Source organism: Vombatus ursinus, unplaced genomic scaffold (assembly GCF_900497805.2).
Source record: "Vombatus ursinus unplaced genomic scaffold, bare-nosed wombat genome assembly UNPS02014959.1, whole genome shotgun sequence".
Lineage (NCBI taxonomy): Eukaryota > Metazoa > Chordata > Mammalia > Diprotodontia > Vombatidae > Vombatus > Vombatus ursinus.
The window spans coordinates 10,306,412-10,324,594 of NW_020954737.1; the positions used below are offsets into that span (position 1 = coordinate 10,306,412).

General features: G+C 37.8%; 1 protein-coding gene across 4 annotated transcripts in view; it reads left to right on the plus strand.

The window, feature by feature from the left end:
* Positions 1-14,020, plus strand: part of CEP63 (centrosomal protein 63) — a 52,841-nt gene extending 38,821 nt beyond the window's left edge. For 2 of the 4 annotated variants that reach the window (XM_027845215.1, XM_027845216.1), the window contains exons 10-13: positions 2,889-3,003; positions 3,297-3,494; positions 4,522-4,608; positions 13,496-14,020. In XM_027845215.1, the coding sequence (XP_027701016.1) occupies positions 2,889-3,003; positions 3,297-3,494; positions 4,522-4,608; positions 13,496-13,654 (559 nt within the window). In that variant the 3' untranslated portion in view covers positions 13,655-14,020. Of the gene's footprint in view, positions 1-2,888; positions 3,004-3,296; positions 3,495-4,521; positions 4,609-9,639; positions 9,846-10,481; positions 10,771-13,495 lie in introns of those variants that run through there. The other 2 variants (XM_027845218.1, XM_027845217.1) reach the window with 2 other exon arrangements.
* Positions 14,021-18,183: the final 4,163 nt, after the last annotated feature.

Here is an 18,183-nt window from a genome sequence, read left to right on the forward strand (position 1 = left end):
GGAATATTTGTGATAGTCTTCGGTCACAAATTATTTTGAAGCATCTGTCAGTTTACCTTTTATGAAACAGAAAATCTCTTCAAGCTGAAATTTAAGATCTTGTCATACTTTCTTCAATGGTTTTGCTTTTAGTCTGTAATCCTCATTTTATTAAACTTTTATTAGGTTCCTGAGACTTGATTTTATGATAGGGATAGTTACAAATGGGCAATTTGTTAGTTGTGGCACAAGTTAGTATAAAAAATGATAATGATTTTACTTTTTTTTAAATTCAAAAGGCAAATAAAGAATCTACTAGTACAAGTATTTGCAGTCATTTTTGGCATAATATTTAAGTGGTGTTTTGTTTAGGTAATTAATTAAGATTGTAAATAAAACCTTCAGAAAAGTCAAGAAATTGAGAGATTTGCTGTTTTTCTAGAATTAGTCTCTTGATTTTATTGAGCACACCTAGCAATTTTGAATGATTATTTATCTTGGAAATTGGCTGGGTCACTGTAGACACCAAGGATCTTGTTGATTAGTGTTTGTTATATAGCCTAGAGTATAGTCATAAATGAAACAGGTAAGAAGAGGATATGAACTGGATGTCATAACTTTTCTTCAGAAGTTTATAGTATAGTTGAATGAGTCAAAACTTAGATATGAAACATTTGAGAATAGTTATAATCAGCTTAATGATGTGTTTACAAATACACAAACACAACACTCTTTTTTTTTTGCTTTGTTTAATTTATTATCTAAATTTTATAGATTAGAAGGCAGACTTGGAACTGCCTCAGGGACGTACTCGCTTTATTTGCTGTCCATTGGCTTTAAGTCTGATTTTAATTAAAATTCAGATATGTCATCTCTAATTTAAATCACAGAGGTAGGTGTTGTTTTAAACTTATCAAACACTTTTTTCTTCAGCTATTAGTAATTAAACATATTCGAATTGACATTATTCTCTCTATGTTGTGGTGACAGGTGCTTTTAAAAGGATAACTGCATCCTCTTAAATTTTAGCAATTTGAGAATTCATCCCATTTTTTTAAGGTTTGCCACTTCCTTTTCTTTTCCTTTTTTTAAATTTATGTATTTTTAGTTTTCAGCATTCACTTCTATAAGCTTTTGAGTTCCAAATTTTCTCTCCATCTCTCCCCTCCCCCCATCCCAAGATGGAATGCAGTTTAATATAGGCTCTACATATACATTCATGTTGAACCTATTTTCACATTAGTCATGCTGTAAAAAATTATTAGAACCAATCAAAGAAACTGCGAGAAAGAAGAAACAAACAAGCAAAAGAAAGAAAAGAGAGAGAGAGCAAATAATATGCTTTGATCTGCATTCAAACTCCATAGTTCTTTTTCTGGATGTGGACAGCATTTTTCATCATGAGTCCTTTGAAGTTGTCTTGGGTCCTTGCATTGCTAAGAAGAGATGAGTCTGTCAAAGTTTGCCATCACACATTGTGGCTGTTACTGTGTACGATGTTCTCCTGGTTCTGCTCACTTCACTCAGTATCAGTTCATTCAAGTCTTTCAAGATTTTTCTCAAGTCTGCCTGCTCATCATTTCTTACAGCACAATGGTATTCCATTACATTCATATACCACAACTTGTTCAGCCATTCCCCAACTGATAGGCATCCTCTCAATTTCCAATTTTTTGCCACCACAAAAGGAGCTGCTACAAAGATTTTGTGCATGTGGGTCCTTTTCCCATTTGTATGATCTCTTTGGGATACAGACCTAGAAGTGGTATTGCTGGGTCAAAGGGTATGCAGTTTTATAGCCCTTTGGGCATAGTTCCAAATTGCTCTCCAGAATGATTGGATCAGTTCACAACTCTACCAACAATGCATTAGTGTTCCATTTTTTCCCCACATTTTCTCCAGCATTTATAATTTTCCTGTTTAGTCATGTTAGCCAATCTTACAGTTATGATGTGGTCAACACTTTATTTTTATAAATGTATATATATACACACACACCAATTTGTGAATGTTCATAAGAAAAAAGATTAGTTAGGGGAATCTTACTGATGGGAAATAAGATTTGAGTATCTTGAAGGGAGAATTATGGATGATGGTGGGTGAGCATCTTTTAGGTAAGGGAAAAATGATACATATAAAGAATAGAAGTTGGAGTTAGAAAGTCCGTGGCAGTCAGCACACACTTTGAGTCAGAGAATTCATAATGTAAAAGGATGATGAATGAAGCTTGCAGAAGTATTTCAGATTTTGAGTGTTAAGTAAGAATGGTTAAATTTGATATTTCTCTAAGAGGTTCTTACCCTGGGGCTCATGAACTTGGTCATGCCTTCCTGACTCTAGGTACAATGCTCTATCCCCTCTGTTAACTAGTTAGTTGGAAAGCTAATGTGTAGTAAAGTGACAAGAACTGAGACCAGAGCAGTAGGTGGACAACTAGAGAGAATTGGATGACTTTTAAGAGACTAAAGAGAGGAAGCTTGTAAACATTGGGGCTTGTAAACATTGTTTGGATTTTTTGGGTGGTGATTTGCAGTTCTTATGAAGGAGAAACAGGAATCAAAAATAACTTGAGTTTTTAAGCCTTGAGGTTAGGTAGAATGATGGTGCCTTTGATGGTAATAAAGAAACTGGCAATAGGTGCTAGTTTTTTTTTTTTGTTTTTTTTTTACTGGGAGGATTCTGAACTGAAGGCTTTTAATTTTTTAATAATTCTATCAATAGACTATCCAAGTAGAGAGTCGTTCTTGAGTCAGTTCAAGGTTAGTGAATTGGAAAGAGGGTGAGCAGATAAGGGTAGAGGTGAGGATTTGGAAATCATCCTCAGCAAGAGTGTTAAAACCATTTTGCTGCTAGCAAGATTCAAGTGCTCCTAAACTTGAACTCTTTTTCTTTTTTCTCCTGTCATCTAGCTTGGGATCTGTGAGTGCAACATGTAAACAGCTGAGCCAAGAGCTAGTAGAAAAATACGGAGATCTAAAGGTGATGGAAGACTCTAACAACCAGTACAAGATGGAGATTAAAAAAGTAATGCTCTACTTATCTATCTGTGGCAAAATCAATCTGTATTTAATGGGCTCAGAGATATTGAGGTCGCATAGCCAATAAATGGCAGAGCTCAGACCTGAGTAGAGTTCTAGTTAGCTGACGTTCAGGGGATCTCAGGTTATCTAGGCAATTAAGTAAAATTGATCATTTCTGCAGAAGAAATCTAGAAAATGTAAGTTTATAAGTTTATTTTTAGTCAGGATAAATATTTGCATTAGCCATTTATTCCTGCTTAAACTTTTTTTTTAATTATAGTACTTTTTTCTTTGTAGCTAAAAGAACAGATGTTACAGAATGAACAGACTTACAACTGTGCTTTAGAAGGAATGAAAATGGAAATCTCCAGACTGACACGGGAGTTGCATCAGCGTGACATAGCCATTGCTTCAGTCAGTGAATCTAGCTCTGAAGTGGAACAGTCCCTCAGATCAGAGCTGGAAAAAGCAGAAACCAAAGCTGTGGACCACAGGGTAAACCTGCAGTGATCTTTCTCTGCATGGGACTATTTATGTCCCTTTACCTGAAGTCGGAGCTAGAAAAACCGTCGTTTTCTACGTTAAATAGGTTTTCTGTAGTATATTTTACCCTTTGCAGGTGATATGAGTCTAATCATTTCATATGAAGAACTACTTGAATGGTCCCATTACTAAAAGCAAATAAAATCTTTAAATAGCTAGTATCTTTGTTTCATTTAAAGAAAACATTTTGACAATGGGTTAGGAGACAGAAAAGCTGAATTGTTTCTATTTTGACCAATGTTACATAGGTGCAACTTTTTGGTCGAACTTACAGATTTCTTCATCTTTAAATCCAGTTAATAAAATCAGAGTTGAAAGCAAGTTTAGAGGGTATCTAGCATTCAACCTAGATAGAGTTCCTTCCCCATGTAGGATTCCTTGCCATTCCTTGCATCTAGTCATTAATTGTTTAAATACTCCCAGTAACAAAGAAATCACTGCCACAAGGAATAGCCTATGCCCTTATTAGACCAGCTGTACCTGTTAACTTCTTTGTGACCTTGAACTGAAATTTGCCACCTTAATAACCACTACCAAGCTACCTACCTACCTACCAAATTAGTTACAGAGGTTCTACATTATAGTTAAATCCTTCTTATGTATGACCTTGTTATAGTTACTAAGGAATAAATCACTTTATAGCTACATTTAAACATTTCATTTTTTTGAAATGACTTTCTAAAACCCAGTTCTGTGAAAATAGGTTTTGTGTTCCCATGTTTAAAAAGCTTGCGTGATGCAGCAGTTAGTAAGGGAACCAATCTTATGTAATGCCTAGCAGCCCAATGGGAGGGGGAAAATTTGGAAAGATTCGTGCTTGCTGCCCACAAAAGCACCAACAGCAGAAAGAGCATTCTGAAATTTCTCGTAGACCAGAGTCATCACATAGGAATAGTGTCATAAAATTGATTTTGGGGTATGGTGGGTTTGAACTTTCTGTTTGTATCCTTATTGATTCATTTATTTTGCTTTCACCTAGGATATTTTGATACAACTGGAAGCACTTAGGTTAGAAAATAAACAACTTTCTGAGACCTTGGTGAATATGGAATCTGGTCCAATAGGGGTATGTAAATAAATACTTATATTTACTTTTTTTTTTTTTGTGAGCCAATCGGGATTAAGTGACTTGCCCTGGGTCACACAGCTACTAAGTCTGAGGCTGAATTTGAACTTAGGTCCTCCTGACTCCAAGGCCGGAGCACTATATACAATGACCCCTAGCTACCCCTTGTATTTACTTTCTAAAGTTTTAAAATAGCTATGTGGAATCATCTGACAGGAAATAGGGAGGAAAACAATGTAATTAGCATTTTACACTTAATTTTTTCAACAATAAGAAAATAGTAGCAGTAGTAAAAGTGGAAAATGTTCTTCATCCTTGCATAGAAACTATCATATGCTGTGATGCAAAAGGCTCACAGTTTCTAGTATAAGCCATTTCACATTATTAAGTATAAAATTGTCCTACAATGCCTCACTGGAGATTTCATTGGTGTGGGCATGCTTTTGGTGGATACAGGTTTACTAAAGATATCATAAATGGTCTTCATGAGTTGCTGCAACCAAAACCCCTTCCAAGTTTCCTTAACAGGCACTCCCTCTGGCATTGGTCCTATACTTGAAGTCTTTCCATCATGGTAGAAACTTCTCAGGGTTGCACTCTGCTTGTAGGACCTAAAAATGTCAGAACTATCACCTTGACTCAGTGAGCTGTCAGAGAGGGTTTCAGCCCTATTCCACAATATGCTTGAAAAATCAGAATTAGTTAAATCCTTTCTTTCTATATCTCATCACTGACTGTGGAAATTTCTTTTAACTCTTATAAAATTGCTTATTCTGATTTTGACCTTTTCTTGTGTCAGTCAATCCACAGGTATTTAATTTTATGCTGTATGTCAGGCATTGTGCTGGGAGCTGAGGATCTAAAGATAACAGTAAATCCCATCCTAATGAGCTGATACTGTGTAGGAGGAAACAACATTTATATATAAGCATACAAATAACATATAGGTATACAAAATGTATACAAATAAATACAAGATAGTTGGGGAGGGTCACTTAACAGCAGCTAGAGCAATCAGAAGAGAACTTTTGTAGGAGATGGTATTTAAACTGAGCTTTTAAGGAAACTAGGAATTCTAAGAGGTGGTGGTACGGAGAGATGCCATTCCAGACTTGGCAAAGCACCTGTGCCGAGGCATGAAGATGGGAAATGGAATGTTATGTGGAAGGAACAGTAAGGAGGCTCGTTAGGGTGCACTGATCCCTGGAGAGATAATCTAAAAAGGCACAGTATCGTAGATTCATTTTATGGATGAAGAAACTGAGACTTAGGGAGGTGGTGACTAGCTATTAAGTGTCCAAGGTGACACTTGAACCTAGGTCTTCCTGGTTCCGAGTCCTGCGCCCCGTCCATTTGGCTGTGCGGCCTCTCACAGGATGGAGCCACATTGTGAAGGGCTTTAGGCCCAAACAGAAGAATTTGTATTTAATACTGGAGGTACTGGGGAGCCACTGGAGTTTGAGCAGCAGAGTGACATGGTCGTTGTGCTTTAGGAATATCGTGTTAGCCAGCTCTTTGGAGTGACAAAGCCTGAACCAGGATAGTGTGCGTGTACGTGGAGGAAAAGGAATGAATGAAAGAGAGGATGTAGTAGAGTCGATCAGATTTGGCAACTGTTTAGATTGTAAATGAAATTCTTAAAGCCTATTTAGTTGCTCTTGCCTATCTAATCTTCAGAAGTTAAGTGACTGCATGGTATATGTTTACACATATATTGATTATCCCATATTTTTATCTGCTTAGTTGTGGAAGGGGATTAAATCATTATAATTTTGCTTTTAATCTTTGTTCTCTAAAGTAATTGAGATAGTGGCAGTTTTACCTATAGCATGACCTTGGAGTGATGATCCAGCCTGAGGCAGTATGGTACAGTAGACATAGCACAGCATCAGAACTTGGAAGACCTGGGTTTTCATCCTGCCTCTGACATTCTTTCACTGTATCATATCAGACAAATCATTTTACTTCTGCAGAAGTAAAATTTCTTTACTTATAAAATTTTGGATTTAGATGGTCATGCAGGCTCCCAGTTTCTGCATTCTATGCATCCAATGTATGGGGTGCTAGGATGAGATGAAGGAAAAATAATTACTCTAAATCATTCAAGTAGTGTAGGTTTCCCTACAACATAATGTAAAATGATTTAAGCTATAAATCTTGTCAGAAAGAAGTGTTAGAAAGTGCTATCTTTCTGTCATCATGCAACCTCCAGACACACACACACACACACACACACAAAGTTAAATTGGTGAGGTTAAGGCAATCATTTATTAAGCACCTACTATGTGTCAGACACTGTGCTAAGAGCTGGGGATACAAAGAAAGACAAAAACCTGTCCCTGCTTTCTAGGAGCTCACAGTCTAATGGGGGAGACAACGTACAGGTAACTATGTACAAACAAGAAGGGTTCAGGATAACTTGGAGATGCTTTCAGAGGGCATTAGCGTTAAGCATTAGTACTAGCATTAGAGGGGGCATGAGGGAGTCAGGAAACAGCTTCTTATAGAAGGTGGAATTTTAGCTGAGACTTGAAGGAAGCCAAGGAAGTCAGAAGAAGATGAGGGGGAGAACTCCAAGTGTTGGAGACAGCCCATGAAAATGAAGACTTGGAAGATGGAGAGTCTTGTACAAGGAGCAGCCCGTGGGCCGGTGCCACTGGATCACAGTGCATGGGAAGGTGGGTGTGAGGTATAAGAAGGCTAGAAAGGGAATTGGATTGAAGGTGCTGAGTTGTGAAGGGCTTTGAACACCAAGTAGAAGGGTTTTCTATTTGATCCTGGAAGTGATAGGCAGCCACTAGAGTTTATTGAATAAAGGGGTGACATGGTCATTCTTATACTTTAGGAAGATCAATTTGACAGTTTAGTGGAGGATAGACTGGAGTGGGGAAAGACTTGAGGTGAGGAAACTAACCAGAAGTCCAGTGTAGTGGTCCAGGTGTGAGCGTGATAGAGGTCTGCACCAGAGTGGTGACATGTCAGAGAGGTGGGAGGCGGGGGGGAGTGTTTATTAGAGATGTTACAAAATTAGGACTGACAGGACTCGACAAGTGATTGGGATGAAAAGTAGAGGATCGTGCCTAGAATGTAAGCCTGGGTGACTGGGAGGATAATGGATAATTACTCCAAAGTAATAGGAAAATTAGAGAGAATGGTAAATTAGCTCAGTTTTGGATATGTTGTGTTTAAGATGTCCAGGGGACTTCCAATTGAAGATGTCCAGTAGACAACTGGAGATGAAAGACTGGAGGGCAAGAGAGAGGTTAGGGCTGGATAAGTAGATCTTATGTTATTAGAATTATCTGCCTATAGTTGATAATTGAACCCGTGGGAGCTGATGAGATCACCAAGTGAAGTAGCATAGAAGGAGAAGAGGGCTCGGGACTGAACCCTGTAAGGCACCCCTGGTTAGTAGGTGGGACCTGGGTGAACATTCAGTGTCAGAAACTGCAGAAAGCTCAAGCAAGACCGGAGATATTCGAAATCGCTGTGTATATAGTCAAACTCAGAACTTTGATGGAGCAGGGTAATCCTAAAATTCCCAAAGCTAGTTGCAGTTAACTTTTCTGCTACAGCTAGATGTCACCTATCTAGTAGATGTTTTTCTTTGAGAACATGTTTCATATGGCCAACTTGATGAAAGACATTGAGTGAATCACTTATCATGGAGGCTTGTCATCATTAGCATGTGCAGGTGGTTCACAGGTAGATTTTTAAAAGTTCACAAGCATCAAAGAAAATGAAAAGCATTTTTGTTTTGATTAATTTTCCATCTGCTCATAGTTAGACTCCAGAAGATCACTGTGCACCTTTGAAATATAATTCTAGTTCAAAAAATAGAAAATACCAAAGTAAAACCCACAGTAAAATGAGGTTACCAAATAGGGACTACCCTAATTTAACATGGTATTTATGAACAGAAAATATTCAGTCTTTTTGCAGGGGGGTGGGGGAGAAGAGGGAAGATATACCTGGCTCATTATCAGAAATTGTTAGGAAAACTTCCTAACCACAGTATCCAAAGTTCAAGAACAATGAAATTTGTAGTCATGGAAGTAATGTGTCAATTGATTACATATAGAAAGGGTAGGCCTCAAACTAATGTAGGAATTTTAAAAGTCATAGTGTATCCAAAGGTCTTCCCTGTAAAACAGAGAATTCTTTCAGAAATATCTCATTTTGTCCAAAGAACAGAACTTTGGGTACATTCTTTCTAGAATAAGGAGTTTAACTCAGCCCTTCTCTCCCACAGGCTGAGTGTCCATTGATCTAGTGCCTCAGTCTCTTTCTTGAAAAATAAAATAACTCTTTAGCTCCTGTTTTCCCACCTGCACAATTTCTGCTTCTCATCATTTAACTTCCTTTCATCTCAGTTCTATTCAAGTTCAGGCTTTATAGGTTTCCTTCAGGCATAGCAAGAGGCATATATAGGGCCACTGACTTCCCATGGGAATTTTCTATGAACGTGGGAATATTTTGGGAATAGCATTACTGTGGCTGTAGAAGTAGATCTTCTTGTACTTGAGGTATCCTTCATCTAGTAATAGTTTGGGCGTATACAGCGTATTATAGGTTATAGAAAGTATTTTCACGTATGTCATCACGTTTAAATTACAGAATGTGAGGGACAATTTCCACAGTTCAAAGCAAGGTTTTTTCCCCTCAACTGTCTTTTAGTCTTTTAAAAGGGCTGTAATAGAACCTTGAATTTTTAAAAATGAAGCATTGGAATTATGGATACAAATTCTAAGATGGATTTCCCCAGTCATAATCATGCAATCCCCCCCTCCACAATTTCTTTGACTTTATTTCTTTACTTAATTTTAAGTAAAAATTTGTTTTCTCTCCCAACTCCTCTCTGTCTCTGGGGGAAAAAGTTGAAACCTTTGTAACAAAATGCATAGTTGAGCAAAACAAATTCCCACATTGGCCGAGTCCAAAAATTTATGCCTAGACATAAATCGTTAGCACTCTATTCAAATACCAAAAAGTACAAATTCTAAATGACTGTTGCCTGTGTCATTTTATTAGGAGATGGAAATTCCTCTAACAGAAATCCGAGATAGTTACATCAAGGCAATTAATAATTTAGCAACTGAAAACCAACAGCTAAAGAGGGACTTGATAGAGACCAAGTCTAGGCTGGAAGGCTCTGCTCATGTGAGCCAAGATAACTATGAGCGTGTTTTTAATGAGACACACAGAATATTGCCTGAGCTCAGGAATTCAGAGTACAGGTAAAGTGATTTGTTAAAAAAGTTTTTTTTAAAAGCAACCCCCCCAAAGTAGATTTTAAAATTACATTTCAGCAACATTTTTTTTTAGTCCTAGAAGTTTAATTTACACTAAAATGCAGCTTTTCATTTTATTCTGCAATATGTAGAAAACTTACTTTTATGTTAAAATTAAGTTATATAGCCCATTAACTATTTGGAAATTTCGCAGCAGTGCTGTGCTTTTTAATAAAGCATATCCTGATTGATGATGATGTCTACAGTATTCCACAGTGTAGGGTTCACAGCAGATTAACTGAACTATCAGCCAACCATTTCCATTTTCTCTTCCCCTGGTCTCCCTTCCTAAATCCATTGCTTTTCCCATGAGGAGCAGGCTTTTTATAGAAAACCTGTGCCTCTGGCTAATTCATTGTAGGCTACCACTATAAGAAGACATGTATGTGATGGAAAAACCCCTAATTTCATTTCTGCTTTACAGAAATAATGATAATACCCAGTGTGAATTGCTACACTTCTTATAAATTACAGACTAATTGGGTGATTTGTTAGGTTTTAAAAAATGGGCCCACTAAAGTTTTATTAGAAAAGAGCAAAATTGCTGTAATGCCCAATTGTGTTTTTTAATCCACCATCCAGGAGAACACAGGAATTGCAGCATAGTCAGCATGAAGAAACTGAAAAACTGCAGAACCACTACAAGGGCGAGCTGGGAGTTCTTAACGTTCCACATCTGTCTGTCGGAATGAACCATGTGTCCAGTGCACTTATTGGATTGAGTCCCCAAATCAGCACTTACAGCTCTGCCTTCTCATTGACCTCTGACTTCTTTATGCCTATGGCAATAGATGTAAACGAGGCCAACTTTTCTGATTCTATGTCAGAGTCAGATGCTGCTATAAGTCATCAAGAAGAATTTTTACCTTTGGTATGGAAGCTTTCCATGAACTTTCTACTGAAAGATGGAAACTGATATAGTCGAGGTGGATTAGAGTGATCTTTACAGTGTTAAATTGCTGTAGTTTTAGATACATTTGAATTGCTTACTTGGAACAAATGGCCTTTTATTAAGCTCTGTGAAACAAAGAACATAGAGTTCTTTTGTGTTTTATTGTATTGAAGTATTGATCAATAAAGGGGTAAAATAAAAGGCAAACTTTTAAAACCAGAGTACTAGTTCCTATAAATGATTCAAACCATTTTTCTCTTTCAGATTTTGGGAGGTATAGAGAAGTTGGTGGCCTTGAATTTGAGGAATGGGTTTAAGTTAAGCCACTGAGCACCTGATAATAGTAGTAATAATAACAGTAGTAATAACAGCTAGTGTTTGTATAATATTTTCAAGTTTGCTTAACACTTTACATCTCTTATCTTGTTTTGGTTTTACAACCATCAGGTGAGGGAGCACTACAGGTATTATTTTCCACCTTTAATAGTTGAGGAAACTGAGGCCTAAGCAGAAGGTAGAAAGGAAGAAGAGAGAAAAGAAAACACACATAGGGAATGGTGGAAGCACTAGTCTTGAACATCTAACATGCCATCTATGGCACCAGTGCCACGGTTTAACTACTCTTAATGTAGAATTTATCATAACTGAGCAGGGCCCATCTATTTCACAGAATCTAAGTTGAGAGGCCAAACCCTATCTGAACAAGAATCCCTTTACAATATCCCTAATGAGTTATCATGTAGCCCTCACTCGAAGACTCATGAGAAGAAACTCATTCCCTGCCAAGGTGATCTATTCTGCCTTGGGGCTGTATCAGATGTTAGGGAAATTTCTTTTTTATTATCATTAATAACTTATTAATAATATAGTTTACATTAATTTAGTGCTTTAAGGTTTTGCAAAAGCATTTTATATAGAGTATCTCATTTGATTCTCACAACAACTCTATGAGGTAAGTACTATTAATATCCTCATATTACAGATGAGGAAACTGAGATTTGGAGATACTAAGTGACTTGCCTAGAGTCAGACAGCTACTAAGTATCCAAAATGAGATCTGAACCTAGATCTTTCTGATTTCAAGTGCAGCACTGTATAACATACAACTAAACTGCCATGTTGAGCTAAAATCTGCTACTTCTCCCAAACTTATTCCTAGATGCTCCTAGTTCCAGTCTCTGGGACCAAGTAAAACTAGTCTGATCTTTCTCCCTGACAGTCCTTCCTGTAGCTGCTTGAAGTTAGTCATCATGTGTACCTCTTCAAGCCTCAAGTCTTTTCCAAGATAAATATCATTCTTCCATCTAGTCTTTGTATGTTTCAAATCTTGTCATCCGATTGTTCCTTTTTCTCCTAATGTGTTTCATTTTGCCAATGGCCTTCCTAAGATATGGCTTCCAAAATGAATACGTTAACCCAAATGTGGTCAGGGTAGGGCAGAGTATAGTTAAGATTGTTGTCTCCCTGGCTTGGGATAGTATGCTTCTGTTACTACAACCTAACTGATTTTTTCGCATGTCTGCTGAAATTTTTAGGGAAAAAATAACATTGCAGAAACTATGGCTTTGTAATATTTGAGGCAAGTAGATGTACTTCTTGTCCTCCATTTGCCCTTTTGATTCCTTTTGCTCCATGTTATGACTTAGTTGATGATCAGAAGACCATATCTTAGAAATGTAAAATTCAAAGAATAATCATTGTACTTTTTAATATGTCAGGAAGTCCCTGAATGTATTTTTGGCTTGCTTATCCCCTTTTGGTTTTCAAAAAAGGGCACATGATGTTTTGTGGAGATGTATTTTGAAGAAGGAAAAACATTGGCCTAAGGTTTGTTTTTGTTTTTTGAGTATGGATTTGTGATTTCAACATTGTGGACAGTTTCCAGTGTGGACAGCTCCCTCTATGAATGCAGATTGGCAACTTAACTTATTTGTAATTTACTATCAGAGAGTTACCTTGCTCTCGAGGAGACTTGAGTGATCACAGAGCTAGTATATGGGAGAGGCAGGCCTTGAACCCAGAATTTTTTTGGCTCTCAGGCCAACCCTCTAGCCCCTACTTCTGGCTGTTTTTCTTTTTTTTTTCTTTAATTTTTATTTATTTATTTATTTTTTGATGAGGCAATGAGGTTAAGTGACTTGCCCAGGGTCACACAACTAGTAAGTCTTATGTGTCTGAGATCGGATTTGAACTCGGGTCCTCCTGGCTCCAAGGCTGGAGCTCTATCCACTATGCCATCTAGCTGCCCCATTCTGGCTATTTTTCAATTTATCTAATCTGTGCTTTACAATTCAGAGGGTTTTTGTACTTTTAAATGAATATAACTGTTATTCTTCTTTTGAGGGTTTTGAAAGGGCAGTAGCCATAAAATACACTCCTGATGGGAAACAACATGAATCGTGTATGCAGGTTATGCAGCTAAATCTTTTGAGGTCCATTTCAGACCAATAATTTTATGCTTCCATAGTAAAAGCCATTATCTTTCAGCATCAGGGTAAGGAGAGACTTATTCTGCTTTTTGGTGAAGAGACTTTTTATTGATTTCTCTTACTCTTTGGATAAAAATTGAGGAATAAGTATGCCTTCAGAAAATAAACTGTATACTAAGACAACTCTTTTTAAAACTCAATCTGATGAATGGGTCATACTGGGAATTCATTCCTATATCCGAAAGTTGACATTAATGTTTTTGTTTCATTTTTAGCGTCCCCTGCCAACATCTCCCATTAGTTCAATAGCTACAAGATTTTTGGAAGAAGAGGAACTACGGTCTCATCATATCCTGCAGCGTCTTGATGCCCACATCGCCGAGCTGAAAAGAGAGAGTGAAAGGACAGTGAGACAGTTCACAAATCTAAAGTAACTTGTAATGTCAGGATTCTCCAAATATCGTGACTCCGAAGAGTGAATGTCTTCTCCATTAGTGGGGCTTCCCAAAATGTGAACAACACATGAAGACGATAGTGACTGATTGCCCCAGTGAAAGCAGTGAAGAAACAACCCTTCTCCTGAAAAGGATGATCCCTCCTTTGGGACTGACGATTAGAGTGTGCTTTCTGTCTGGAGGACTTCTGATAGCATTTGCTCACCAGGCTAGACCTCTTTGCTAGTCTTTTCTGTCACATGTATATTTATTGTCACAGAGATTGTGATGCTGTCTAGGTGTTGATTCAAATGTGAATATGTCTGTGTGTTAATTTAAAATAAAGATTTCATAATGTATATTCTATTTAGGGAAATGTTTTCTTTAAGAAAAAAATGGAAAGTTAGGTATTATGGGAGTTCAAGGAAATGATCCAGTCTAATTTTGCTGTTATTTTATATAGTGTATTTGAAGAAAATATTTGGAAAAGCTTATTTTTCTATGCCATTGGCAAAATATTGCTTGTGTAGCAATTAAGATATTTCTATAAGCAATCTTTTTTTTTTTGGCAGTTGGGGTTAAGTGACTTGCCCAGGGTCACACAGCTAGTAAGTGTTATGTGTCTGAGCCAGATTTGAACTCTGGTCCTCCTGACTTCAGGGCCAGTGCTCTATCCACTGCGCCACCTAGCTGCCCCATGTAAGTAATCTTTGATTTAGGCTTCCACTGGACTAAAGTTCTATTTTGATGTTGCAGTGATCTTATAGCTTCCAAAATTAGAAAATACCAAGGCTGTAGGACACAAAAGCAAATCAAGTATCTAATCAAGTATGATTAGTATGGGTATGGAACATCATCAATTAATAAAAATTATTTACAAGAACCTGCTATATGCTAGGTTCTGTGCTAGGTACTGCAAATATAAGTGCAAAGAATGAATTGCCTACTGTACCATATGAGCTTTTATTCTAATGGGGGAGACAAAGAGTACATATAAAAATTTATTCAGCATAAATACAAGATTAATGAATAAATACAAATATATGCAAAGTATTTAAATACAAAGTAATTTGAGAGGGAGGACATTATCAGTTAGTGGGATCAGAAAAGGCCTCATGAAGAAGATGGTACTTGAGCTGTATCTTAAAAGAAAGGGCTTCTGTGAGGCAGAAGTAACAAGGAAGTGCATTCCAGGCACAGGGCCCAGCCAGTGCAAACTCATAGAGATAGGAGATGGAGTGTCCAGAATGAGTAACGGAGATTAGCCCAATTTGGCTGGCTCAGATAAGCGTGGGAAGGGGAACGTCCAGTGAGGCTGGAAAAATAGATTGGGAGCAGGTTGTGTGAGATTAACATTTAATCCTGGAGGCAGTAGTAAGCCCACTTGAGCTGGTTGAGTAGGATAGTCATGTGGTCGGAACTCTGCTTAAGGAAAATTACTTGGAAGGACTGGGGAATAGTGAGAGACTTGAGGCAGGAAGACAATAATTTAGGTGAGAGGTGGTGAGGGCCTGAACAAAGGTGGTCATGGGGAGTAGAGAAAGGGTTAGAGGTGAGATGTGAAAATAAAGAATAGCAAGATTTAAAGACTGATTGGATTTGTGGAGTGAAAGAGAGAGGAGTCAAGAATAATGCTGAAATGACAAACCTGGGAGACTAGAAGGGTGGTAGTTCTTTTGGCAGAAATATGGGAGTTTGGAAGAGGGGACATCTTATTTGAAATGTCTAATAGGCAATTGGCGATGAGGGACTAAAGTTCAGGGTAGACTTTGGAGCTGGGTGTATGTAGATCTGGGAGTTATCTGCAGAGAGATAATAGTTAGACCCATGAGATCTGATGAGGTTACTGAGAGACATTATAGAGTGTGGGGTTCTCTTAACTGTGTGGTGTGTGTGTATGTGATGGATCCTTTTGACTGGTGAAGCTGATGAACCCATACTCAGAATGATGTTTTTAAATGCATAAAATAAAATATATGGATTACAAAGGAAACCAATTATATTGAAAAAAAATTCAGTTTTTTCTTTTTAGGTTCATTGTCCCCCTTCCCCCCCACCCAGGTCAAGGACTCTTGAGAGGGAATAAAGGGCCTAGGACACTTGGGAAAGACCTACAGTTAGGGGATATTATTTAACATAAGATGGTGTTAAATGGAGGAAGTAAACATATGTAGATGGGCTTTGCTTTGTTATGTAGTTTGTGGAGGTTAAGATTCCAAGAAGTTTCAGTGAATAGGAAAATTCCTCAAAATTCTTCAAAATTTCTTTTTGAAAAGAAAGAAGAAAGAGACAAGCACACCTTTTATCAAAATGTGTTTGAGAACCTTTTGTTTTTTTATCATTTCTTTTATGTAGGGGAAATAATTGTATGTGATGCTAGTTTAAATTTAATTTGGCATGACCCATGCTGATTTATAGAATAGTATTTACTTTAAAAAATACTCATAAACCATTCCTTAATAACATATTCTAGAATCTGGCCAGGAATCAAACTCAAACTCACTGATATATAGCTTAAAGAATTTATTTTTTTCCATTGGGATGGAAAATTGGGACATTTGCCTATCTCCAGTTTGACAGCACCTCTCCTATTTTCCATTATTTTTCTTTGTTCTCCTCTTCATTTCATTATCAATTTTACTTTAACTTTCACCAACAAATACAAGTATTGAACATATAAGTAAAAACATAAAAAATAAGAAAAGTGAACAAATAAAACAAGAGGTCATAAAAATTATTCTGGTGTCCATAAATTTTTATGAACTAATCATTAACCACAAACCAAAAGATCAGGTTGTTGACTTCAGCCCATTAGTAAACCTCCATGATTTTTCCAAGGTCACTGACAGTGGTTGGCTCAGCAGTCATATTGACTAGTTCTCTAAGCATCCTGGAATGCAATTCACTCTGGCTTGGTGGGCTGACTTCACTGACAGCCACTTTTTTCCCTATCATCTCATTGTTTTTCATCAATTTCAACTTATTAGTCATTTTTGTTCTTTCCTTCCTGGTCTGGAGAATGTTCTCCTTAGTAGAGAAAACAGAAGCAAGATGAAAATGGAATAATTCTTCCTTGTTTAATGGGGACATTGACCAATGAGCATCTGGAGAGGACTCGCTCTATGTTCAGCCTGCTGTGATATCTGCAGGGAGGCTTGGTGGGCCTGCTGTGCAGGTATCCTCTAACCTCTATCTGCTTACTATGTGATAATGAAAAACCATTTTACTTGCTGCTGAGACAGAATTGAATGTGCCTACAAATGACACAAGCAGTTGAACTGTTCTGTTTGCTGGCAGCTTTCAAGTGAGGACAGAAGAGAAATGCTGTGGACTTCCAGGTGGGAGTGGGGCAGGAGGGGAGGTAGTAGTGGTTGTTGTGGGCACCCCCACCCAGCTGCCATGTGGCTGTGAACACATGGCCAATCTGTTTCTATTGAGTTGTATTCTATCCTGATCTTAGGTGAATGAATATCAGACAAAATGAACCCAGTTATGAACTTAGGAGCCTCTAAAAGGTAGAAGCATAATCGTGGATGCCCTTTAGCAAAAAGGGCCAGTAGCATCAGTAGCCAAGTCCATGGAGGAGCCAGCCCTGAGGAATGACCTGGCAGCTGAAACCCTACGACCTGAAAACAAGGCAGTGACTCATTCGTTGGCTATGCCACACTGAGAACTGAACCTTATGGGGGGAAACTTTTTTTTAGCAATCACTTTTAAATTTGAGCCTACTGTCCCCAGGAACTGATGTGATAGAGTACCCCCCATTTCAGGATGTTGTACTTTAAGTCCTTGCTGTACCTTGATAGTGGGGAGATATTGGGGGGAACTCAGTGGATAGAAGTTTAAATATTTGAAAACTCACAACTCTTGGGGGGTGGAGGGGTTGTCCTGGGGGATAAGTAGGAGCCACTTTCTAGGGACTCAATCTAATAATCTAATCGGGTTTGGGAGGGTAAGCCCTGGTCTAGATGTTACATTTAATACTGAAATTTATTCAGTACTTTAAGGTTTACAAAGCACTTTACACACATTAATTATCTCAGCTGGTTCTCACAACAACCCTGTGAGATAGCTATAGAAGCATAGTTATCCCCAATTTGCCAATGGAGAAACTGAAACTCAGAAATTGAGTGACTTGTTACCAAAGACTGCTGAAAATTAGAGGTCAATGGACTGTTTAACAACATCAGAGCCACACATTCATTCTCTGCTTTTTCAAATCCCTCCCAGAGATAACTCATCCTTCATGTCATGTTTTTCCCATTTCTCTGCCCCCGTTAGAGGTACCTTGCCCAAGATTGTCCCTAGAAATAAGTTACAAGTGTACTTGCTAGTATTTTTCCAACAAGCTCTTCTTTGGGGTAGGAAAACCTCTTCCTTGATGCAAGCAATTAATTTCTCACCCTGAATTCTGGACTAGTGGAACCCCATAGAATATGTGTACTAAAACAGTGCTGCCACATCAAGGGAGGTGGGACTGAACTGTAGGGCTTCTGATTTTCGCTTGATCCTTGAATATTCATTAACAT